General features: G+C 40.5%; 1 protein-coding gene across 1 annotated transcript in view; it reads left to right on the top strand.

The window, feature by feature from the left end:
- The window catches only part of CWF19L2 (CWF19-like 2, cell cycle control (S. pombe)), a 118,594-nt gene that overhangs the window by 15,407 nt on the left and 92,092 nt on the right, over window positions 1-11,095 (top strand). The window contains exons 3-5 of the mRNA XM_006833957.1: window positions 2,779-2,898; window positions 7,255-7,368; window positions 8,667-8,786. Coding sequence (XP_006834020.1) covers window positions 2,779-2,898; window positions 7,255-7,368; window positions 8,667-8,786 — 354 coding nt within the window. The remainder of the gene's footprint in view (window positions 1-2,778; window positions 2,899-7,254; window positions 7,369-8,666; window positions 8,787-11,095) is intronic.

Below are 11,095 nucleotides of genomic sequence, written 5' to 3'. Positions count from 1 at the left end.
CAAGCAGCTAAAAGGATAAAAAATTCAGAAGACAGTCTATGATTCATTCTGGAAAACATGAAGAGGAATAACGTAAGAATTATTGGCATTCCGGAACAGGAAGAATCAGAGAAGTCCACAGAGGAGCTAGTTGAAATGCTTCTGGAAGAAAATTTCCCTAACATCTTGAAAGATGAGAAGATAAACATTCAAGAAGCCGAACGTACCCCAGGAAGGATAGGCCCCAAAAGAAAGTCTCCAAGACGTATAATAATCAAGCTCTCCAAAATCAAAGACAAGGGGGAAAGAGCTGCCAGGGAGAAGAGAAATGTCACTTACAAAGGCAAGCAAATTAGATTAAGCTCTGACTATTCAGAACAAACCATGCAGTCAAGAAGGCAATGGGGAGACAGATACAAAGCCCTACAAGAAAAAATTGTCAACCAAGAATCGTCTATCCAGCAAAACTATCAATCAAATACAGTGATGCAATCAAAACATTCCAGGATAAACAGAATCTGAGAGATTTTATCAAAACCAACCCAGCACTTCAAAACATCCTAAAGGGAGTTCTGTGGACTGAAAAACCAACAAGAACAGACAACAAACAGAGATTGACAGGTGTGGCAACACCACCTGGAACTCAGTCAACAGATAGCAGAGTCTAGAACAGAACAAGACTACAACAACAAAATCAAAGGAGCTGAGAGAACAACTGAAGACCAAAAGTATATCAATGTTAAAGAAGGGACAAATATAGCAACAGAGACCCAGGTGGTGAGGATGCCAGGTAAATTACAGGATACAATGGATTATTTTAAATGCAGAGAAAAGAAATTAAAGGACATATTGCATTGGGCAAATGTGTTGCACAAGATCTCTCTGGAGTGTTGAAGAGTAAAGATGTGACTTTGAGGATTCAAGTGTGCATCTGACCCTAGCTGTGGTGTTTTTAATTGCCTCATATACATGTGAATGATACACATGAATAGGAAAGAGTGGAGAATAATGGATGCATTTGAATTATGGTTTTGGTAAAGAATGTTGAATATACCACAGATTGCCAGAAGAGCAGACAATTCTGTCTTGGAAGAGGTACACCCAGAATGAAGCTAGGATGGCGATTGTGACTTCGTCTCCCATACTTTGGATATGTTTTCTGGAAAAGGATATCATGCTTGATAGACTGTCAGTGACAAGGAAGAATACCCTCAGTGAGATGGAGTGACATAATCACTGAAACAGTGGGCTCAAGCTTCAGAAAGACTGTGAGGATGAAACACTACTGAGCAGTTTTTCTTTCTGTTGTGCATCAGAGCACTATGAGTTGGCACTGAATCAGTGGCACTTAACAACAACAATATATAATGTTATGGGTGTGTCACTGGGGGTTAATGCACTGGATTGCAAAATCAGTTTGGACCGCAAGGTCGGTGGTTCAAGCTCACCATCTGCTCCTTGGAAACCCTATGGAGGGTCACTATGGGTTGGAGCTGACTCAACGGCACTTAACAACAATACTATATATGTGATATGTATGTGTATATATATATTAATAGATCATATAGCTGAGGTTTCTTACCATAAACATATGAGAGAAGTTTTAGTTTTAATATAAATTTATTTGTGGGTTCATTTGATAGGTAGAATAAAATAAATACATCAACAGGTGTGCAAAGACCACATGAGAGCCATGTGTGACTTCCCCTTACTTCACTAGGGGGAGAGAAAATCAAACTGAAAATCAGCCCAAGGCCTATTCCTATGAAACACAGGTCAGACATGCTTTCACCCTACAACCTTCTTTACCCTATTCTGACATCAACCATCCATCCCACAGCACTCCACGTCACATCTGAATTCAACAAAGCCATTGCAGTGACCACGCAGAACTCATAACCATACTCATGATTATGGGATTTATTAGGGAGGTGAAGAGAGTACAATTCAGAACTGCTAACTCATGATATAGCAGTTCTCCAGTCAGAAACTCCTCTTGTCTGCCATACTGCAGGCACGCCTCAGTCTTATTTTAGGCTTCTCAGCCCTGTGGTCGGTCCCTTGGCCTCTGCCCAGCTCAGGCTAGTGTTACAAAGCTCTTTTAGCCAGTCTGTGAATGCTCAAAGGGCACATTCTTTAAGCCAGTCTCTTGCCTGTAGGCACTCAGCTTTACTCAGTCCATAGGCCTAGAGCCTGCAGCTGCTCTGTCTCCCATGCCACTGCCTCTGCCATTGCTTCTTGCCGTGCTGCCTCTGCAGTTGCTGTTTCTCTGTGTCCCCAAAGGGATTTATAGAAAATTATTAGGTCATATAAATATATAACAAAGCAGCTTCACTAGGGAGAAAGAAAATCAAACTCAAAATTAGCCCAAGGCCTATTCCTATGAAGCACAGGTCAGACATGCTTCTGGGGAAAATAAGGTTAAGACATAAAGGACAAAATATATTTTGAACTGTGTAATATTTTAGATCTAGTTAGTCATATGTATTATGGGAGAAAGATGTGCTAATCTGCGTCCATAAAGCTTTGAGCCTTGGAAACTCTATGAGGCAGGTTTGCTTTTCCTGTAGGGTCGCTGTAAGTCAGAACCCACGCCACAGCAATGGGACATGCATTATAGATGGATACTAACATTTCTCTGGAAGATTGTATTTAGCTGCACATATTCCAGTCTCATTTGATGAAACGTTTCAAGTTTTTTGGAAAATGGATTTTCTTTTTCCTCTCAAAATGCTTACTTTTAAAATAAGATGGAAACTAAATTCCTGTTTTTAACCTGTTCAAAATGATTATTTATAGGAACACTCAGTGAAGAAAAAGAAGAAAAAAGAAAAGCATTCAAAAAAGGTAAAGAAAGATAAGAAGAAAAAGAGTAAGAAACAGAAGTATGAAAAAAATGAATCAACTGATAGTTCATCTGTAAGTATACAGTAAAACTGACCAGATCAGTCATTTGAGAAAATTTTATTTAGTAGAATAATATATGGGAACTTTAAAAAAAAACAAAACTATTTATTACTAGCTATCCTGAAAATTCCTGTGAAACTTGGAGCTGTCTAAGAAATAATGGAAATGTGGATCTTGGATTCTAGAGAAAAGTGAAAGTATAACCATGTGGTTTGGGAATCATTGCTAGTTGAAACCATTGAACTAGATGGAATGCTTAAGGAAATTGAAAACAAAGAACAGTACTGTTATTGAAGGTTCGGATAGGAAGTTGTCGTTGCTAAGTGTCGCCGAGTCAGTTTCTGAGGAGCAACTGGTGGGTTTGAACCACTGACCCTGTGGTTAGCAGTCCAGTCCTTACCCTACAGCGCCACTCCAGGAGTACAGATAGGAAATAAAAGACGCTAAAAAGAATTAGAAAATTGGAAGAAATAGGAAAGAACATTATTGTAAACAAAAGGGAAGAGTTTGAAGACATTTGAGAGTTTGTTATCCCTGTTATATGCATATGTACTTTTAGAACAAAAGGAAGAGAGTTGCGGAGTCTATGGTGTCTAGCCCCTTCTGGGATGAGAGGACACCCAGAGGACAAGAAAGTAGGTTAAATCCTTCATGTTTATTTTCAGGAATATAGGGATGTGAGTTTGCGAGGTGTGGAAATCCTTTCTAGTAAACAATTTGGTCCTAATTCCTGAGAGCCAGACCATATCCGAGACAAGAGAGTGGAGGCCTACCATCTAAAAGGAATCACCTTGGGTCCTGATACTGCTTAAGTCTTAAGGGTAATAAAGGCCTTGAAAGATGGCAGCTCACTGGGGTTTCCAGATTGGAGAGAGTGCAAACATTTTGCTTTCAGGAGGGATATAGAAGTTCTGTGCTGAAGATCCTTCCTGGACCTCATCCTTCTTGTTTGTGTCCTTTATCCTTCCTGAGTAAATTTAGTCCTATCCTTGAAGTTTCTGAAAGTTTTTCCATCAGTTATTGACCTGAAGAAATAGAGTAGGAAGCAGTACCTGATGACCAGGTCTGGGGTAAATAGGAATGAGAAAGGACTGCCTGGAGCGACTGAGGTCAGAACTGACCAGGGAAGGGAAACTGAGATTTTCCAGGGCTGGTTTGAACTTACAAATTGTTCTTTCTTTCTTTCTTTCTTTTTTTTTTGGCTGGATAGTGTACTTTATTGATGGTACATGACAAGACTGGGCTCTCTAAGCCCCTCCCCTTCTCTAGAGGGTCTGGATGGAAACTGTGAAGATGGGAGCTTCTCAGTGTGTAAGGGGGGTACAGTTGTGGTAAGGATTCCCAGTAGCTGAGGGCCTCTCTCTTCCTCTAGTGCTGTAGCTAGGGCTGGTTGTCCAGGGGGCTCTTATTCTTTGGAGGCCATGTGGACCTTAAGATACACCACCCTGTTGCTGTAGCCGAATTAATTGTCACACCAGGAAATGAGCTTGACAAAGTGGTCGTTGAGGGCAATACCAGCCCCAGGATCAAAGGTGGAAGAGTGGGTGTCACTGTTAAAGTCACAGGTCTTCAGGTGTAATCCAGGATGCCTTTTAAGGGTCCATCTGATGCCTGCTTCACCACCTTCTTGACGTCATCATATTTGGCAGCTTACTCCAGGTGGCAGGTCAGGTCCATGACAGACACATTAGGAGTGGGGACACGGAAGACCATGCCAGTGAGTTTCCTATTCAGTTCAGGGATGACCTTGCCCACAGCCTTGGCAGCACCGGTAGATGCAGGGATGATGTTCTGGGCAGCCCCATGGCCATCACGCCACAGTTTCCCAGAGGGGCCATCCGCAGTCTTCTGGGTGACAGTGATGGCATGGACTGTGGTCATAAGTCCCTCCATGATGCCAAAATTGTCGTGGATGATCTTGGCCAGGGGCGCCAAACAGTTGGTGGTACAGGAGACATTGCTGACAATCTTGAGGGCGTTGTCGTACTTCTCGTGGTTCACGCCCATCACAAACATGGGGGCATCAGCAGAAGGGGCAGAGATGATTACCCTTTTGGCACCACCCTTCAAGTGAGCCCCAGTCTTCTCCAATGTTTGAAGACACCGGTGGACTCCTCAATATATTCAGCACCAGCATCACCCACTTGATGTTAATGAGATCTCGCTCCTGGAAGATAGAGATGGGCTTCCCATTGATGGTAAGTTTCCTGTTCTCAGCCTTGACAGTGCCATTGAACTCGCCATGGGTGGAATCATACAGGAACATGTATACCACGCAGTTGAGGTCAATGAAGGGGTCATTGATGGCAATAACCTCCACTTTGCTAGATTTAACACCAGGCACCCAATTTGGCCAAATCTGTTGATTCCTACCTTCACCATTGTGTCTCAGGGATGCGGCTGCTACTGCAAGAGAAGCTGCGGCTGCCTGTCAGAGGAGCAGAGAGCCTGTTCTTTATTTTTGCTAAGTACAGAATTTCAGGTTTATGGTTCTTTTTCTTTCTGTACTGTAAAATGTGAATTCATTGGCTTCTGGTTTACTTTCTATTAGGAATTCTATAGTCTTTCTTAATCTTTTTTCCCTCTAAATGTAATGTGCCCTTTTACTCTGGATGAGAATAAGCACAGACATAAATACGTTTATAGGAAACTTAAGTAGTCTCATTTTTCTTGATGAGGAAGAAAAGAGAATTTTCTGAGAGTAAGGGGAATGGGACGAATCAGCTGTGAACCTCAAGGTCAGCAGTTGGAAACTACCAGCGGTTCCACGGGAGAAAGATGAGGCGTTCTGCTCCCGTAAAGATATACAGCCTCGGAAACCCTGTATAGGGTCGCTATGAGTCAGAACCGACTCGACGGCACTTAACAACAACAACAAGAACAAGGGGAATGGGAAATGGTAAAAGCTTTGAGTATGTCATTGAAGAAGATACTTCTTGCCAAGAAGATACTACTACCTGCCAAGGTTCTAAGCTAGGTACTTGTGGGTATAAAGTAGGCCAATGATAGATGTGGTTTCTGACTAATGGAACTTGCTGCCTGTTGGGAAAGTCCGACATTAGTCTAATAGTCACAGATAAATGTAAAACTGGTAAATAAATGCTTGACTTCAGAGGTTCTAAATGGTGCTCACACCTTAACAAGTAGTTTCTATATTTAAGTTCTATAGTTCCCAAACAGAATCGATTTTAGAGCCAAATCTACCTGAATGTGTAGCCTTGCTCTCCCACTTGCATACCATGTAACTTTGGACAAGATACTTAATTGTGGGGAGTGTTCCTTATTTGTAAAGGAGCCCTGGGGGCATAGTGGGTTAAGTATTTGACTACTAACTGCAAGGTCATTAGTTCAAACCCACCAGCTGCTCGAAGGGAGAAAGATGAGGCTGTCTGCTCCTGTAAATATTTACAGTCTGGGAAACTCAAAGGCAGACTTCTCCTCTGCCCTAGAGGGCTACTATGAGTTGGAATTGACTAGATGGCAGTGGATTTGATTTGATTTTGCTTCTTTATATGTAAGAACCCTGGTGACACTGTGGGTTAAGCTTTAGACTGCTAACTGCAGGGTCAGTGGTTCAAACCCATCAGCCACTCCACAGGAGAGAGATGTGGCTGTCAGCTTCCGTGAAGATTTACAGTTTCAGGAGCCCCAAGGAGCAGTTCCACTCTGTCCTGTGGGGTCACTGTGAATCAGAATTGAGTTGATGGCTGTGGTTTGGTTTGGTGGGTTGGGTTGTTTATGTGTAAAACTAAAGTTACACTTGGCTGGGTTGTTTTAAGGAGCCAGTGTGAACGATATATTTGTTGAAAACAAAAGCCAAAACACGGCATGAGGCTGAAAACAGTGGATAGTGACTAAATACTTCTTGGATGATTTAATCATCTTGTATTTAAACATGAGCACCTTTCCAGCCTAGCTGTCACCTGCGAGCTGTGTATTTTTAGATGCAGGGAAATTTCAAAATTTAAAACTTAAAGGCAAGCAACAAACTGATTTACTTAGGTGTATTTTCTCTGTTACACTTAGGCAAAGATGTCAACATTGTTTGATGTCAGAAGGAATTGCAGCTCTGTGCTAGAGTGTGTTATCTCCTGGCAACTCTAATTTTTGTTTTTTTTCTGTTTTTCCTTGATTTGATAATAAACTATGAAGAAAACACAATTAATTTGGTTGCTGCTCTGTGGGCTGAACTCAAAGTAGTGGGTGGTTTTTAAATTTTCAATTTCATTTTTTTAACGGAGAGAGAAAGTGTAAGAATTTTATTTAGGATATTTGACAGCCGAGTTTCTACCATTTAACAATAGCACAGAATTTTTATATCAAAGTATGTAAATTTAAGAATTTCACTTACGTGCTAAGTATTCTTAGAGTTCTGAAGATGAGTGGGTTGAAGCTGCTCCCTCGCAAAATCCTAGCAAAGAAAAGGCCTGGAAAATGAAAGATAAAAAGTCAGAAAAAGAAGATGACAACGAAACTCTTCAGGTAAGCCACCTGACTAAAGAGTAGATGAGTGCTAAAATGAAAGATGATTTTAGTTTCTACAGGAGAAACACTAACCTGAAAACAGTGTGCTTCTCTGAGTAATTGGCAGCAATGCCATTTGCTGACGCTTTAGGTGCTGATTCCCCTGCTGTGAGGCAGTGAGTACTCACCTTAGAGGGTTTCCTGCCTTTGGTGTTGACAGAGAAGTGGCACTTTCCTGTATGCACCTGAACCTTTGCGCTGTTGCCACTATCCGACCTTTCTACCGTCAGTTTTCTTTTTTTAAATTTGATTCCTTACTTTATGCCATGATTTTGTTAGCAACACTTACAGTTATATAATTCACATATTTGAGATGGTCATTTGCGTGCCCAAAGAAGAATGTAATTTATCCACTGTTTTCACAGGTGAAGGAAGAAGGTAGATGTGAACCGATGTTCTTGGATGCTTGTTTACTGCCAGGCATTGGATGCTTTATATCTGATAATTCATTTATTTATTATAAGAATTCTGCAAGAAGACAGTATTTTTTTTCTCCTTAAATTAGTAGACTTTAATTTTTAGAGTCCTTTTATTGTTGTTAAGTGTTGTCAAGTTGGTACCAACTAATACGACTTTATGCATAACAGAACGAAACACTGCCTGGTCCTGCACCAACCTCACAATCATTGCTGCTCTTGAACTCATTGCTGCTGCCACTGTGCCCATCCATCTTTTTTGGGGGGGGTCTTCCTCTTTTTCGCTGACCCTCCACTTTACCAAGCATGAGGTCCTTCTCCAGGGACTCGTCCCTTCTGGCAATATGTCTGAAGTATGAGAGATGAAGTCTGACCATCCTGGCTTCTAAGGAGCATTCTGGCTGTACTTCTTCTAACACAGATTTGTTTGTTCTTTTGGCAGTCCATGGTGCTTTTAATATTCCTTTTAGGTTTATAGAAAATTTGAACAGAAAGTACAACCAGTTCTCATATACCTCCCTACTTTCAGCAATTGTTGACATCTTTCACTAGTATGGTACGTTTGTTACAATTGATGAATCAATATTGATACATTTAATAATGTATCTATTTAATGTATAATAACTAACATCCATAGTTTGTATTAGGAGCTTGCTCCTATGCTGTTGATAAAAAGGAAGGATTTTTATTCCATTGTCTAGAGGAGGGAGGAGAAGGAGATTTACAGAGAGTGAGAAACTTGCTTAAAGTTCCACAGCCAAGTGGATGTCCAGGTTTATAGTACTGTTTCTTGTTACATTCTGATCAGTTCAGATTGAAATGACTTCCTTTTATTCACAGAGGGATGAATGGATGACTGTTGACTTTATGTCTGTTAAAACTGTGTCATTATCATCAGTCAAAGCAGAAAAAGAAACTCTAAGGAAAATTGAGCAGGAGAAAGCCCAAGCTGTGGAGCAGGTAAGAGAATGTTTGAAATGCTTCATTTTTCCTTTAAGAAACTTGAAAAATTAAACATAAACTTTTTCCTTTATCTTTTATGTTATTTAATAAAATTAATGAGAACAACCATTAAATGTGATTTGAGTTCTTTTAAAATAAGTTTCCTGTAAGAAGTCAGTTTAAAGGTATACTGAGATTTATAAATCTGGTGTATTTAAATCTAGATTAATTGAGTAAATATTGAGTTTAAGTAAAAACTATTGAATTAAAAGTGAACCCTCTCAATTTTTATTTATGTTAACATGATGAATTAGATATCCTGAAAAATGATTCTGTTTTAAGGAGCATTCTAGATAAAATATAAAAGAAACCTTGTTGTTAGGTGGTGGTGAGTTGATTTTGACCTGTAGCTCCCCCCTCCCCCGCAAGTGATAGCCCAGCACTGACTGTCCCTTAGGGTTTTCTAGGCTGTAATTGTCATGGGATTAGATTGCCAGATTATTTCTCTTGTGGAGCTGCTGAGTGTTCTTAAACCACCAGGCTTTTTGTTGTCAGCCGAGTACTTAACTCTTATGGCCAGGGCTCCTTAAAGCAAACCCACTTGTCTTATGTTTTATTATTGCCACTATTATGGCAAGATTTAATAATGTATCTGTTTAATGTATAATAACTAACATCCATAGTTTGTATTAGGATTCACTCTTTTAGTTGTCAGCTGAGTACTTAACTGTTATACAGCCAGGGGTCCTTAAAGTAAACCCACATTTTTAGAGACTCAGAAATGAAAAGACACTGAATCTGGTGGCTTTTCTGGTGCATTTTCAGAGACCCAGAAATGAGGAGGCAAAAGTTTGAATCTTGAGAAGGTTATAAAGAAACACTGAAGCTGGTGGCTTTTCTGGTGCGTTTTTAAAGACCCAGAAATAGGGAGGCAAAGACATGAATCTTGAGACATTTATAAAGACACACTGAAGCCGGTGACTTTTCTGGTGCATCATTCAATCTTGGTAATCTAGAACTTCAATTTTAATGAATGCTTGGGGGTGGATAGGAGGTAAATTAAAAAGCTTGTATGACGTGGGTAAGTTTGATTATATTAATCTGGGACCCTGGAGGGGTATATTCTCAATGACAAGATGAAGTTGGAAAAAATCTGATTGAAAGGCAAGAAAATGTGCCTGTTTTATAAGGTATTTCACATGGTGCATGGGGAATATTTCCTTGGCAATATATAACTGCAAGCTGGCCCTGTTGTGGTTTATAGCTTGCACTCATAGAGGTCTGTTACTTGAATTCATGCTATACTTTTGTGGTTTGAAAATCTTCAAGTTGAGAATTTATTTTAAAGTATTCCCAAGTTAGAGCCCTGCTGGTGCAGTGATGAAGCTCTCAATTGCTAAATAGAAAGTCGAGAGTCTGAACACACCAGCCACTCTGTAAGAGAAAAGCTCTGGTGAGCGCCTCCTGGAAAGATTTGTCGTTGTTGTCAAGTGCTGTGGAGTCGGTTCTGACTCAGTGAGACCCTATATAGGGTTTCTGAGGAGCGGCTGGGGAGCTTGCACAGCCGACCATGTGGCTCAAAGTAGGAATCCCAGTGGAATGGTCCTGTACTATCAAGAGGATCTCTGTAAGTCAGAATTGACTCTATGGCATACAATAACAGCAACAACAGTCCTGATTTGGTAGTGCCTTGAAGCGCTCAGTAGAAGTAGCCATCAGTCTTTTTTAGAGCATCCTACTGTCAGCCTGGTGTGGCTCTGTGGGTTTATGTGCCAGACTGCAAAGTCATTTGCACTGAAATCTCAGCATTTTAAGCTCACCAGTGGCTCCTCGGACACTCTATACAAGGTCGCTATGGGTCAGAACCGACTCCAAGGCACTTAACAACATCACCTGTCAGCTTGGAGTCCTGATGTGGCATTGTGGGCTAATGTGTCAGACTGCAAAGTTGTTTGAACTACAAGGTCAGTGGTTTAAGCTCACCAGCTTCTCCTTGGAAACTATAGAGGATCGCTATGGGTCAGAATCACCTCGATGGCACTTAACAACAACTGTCAGCCTAGGACTCAAAAGTTTCCCATAAATAAAGTAATTGGGATTGTGAGGTCATAATCTAAATAGCATAAAATACAGTGATATTGAAGTTTGGATTCCAGACCATTGCAATGAAAGAATATTGCAATAAAATGAGTTATATGGATTTTTTTTTTCTTCACATTTCCCTGTGTATATAAAAGTTGTGTTTGCATTGTACTGTGGTCTGCTAAATGTATAGTAGCATTATGAGAAAGTTTGAAATATTGTGAGAATAACCAAAATAAACACAG

The sequence above is a fragment of the Chrysochloris asiatica genome, unplaced genomic scaffold (genome assembly GCF_000296735.1).
Source record: "Chrysochloris asiatica unplaced genomic scaffold, ChrAsi1.0 scaffold00008, whole genome shotgun sequence".
NCBI classification, from domain to species: domain Eukaryota; kingdom Metazoa; phylum Chordata; class Mammalia; order Afrosoricida; family Chrysochloridae; genus Chrysochloris; species Chrysochloris asiatica.
This window is presented reverse-complemented; position numbering and strand designations above follow the sequence as displayed.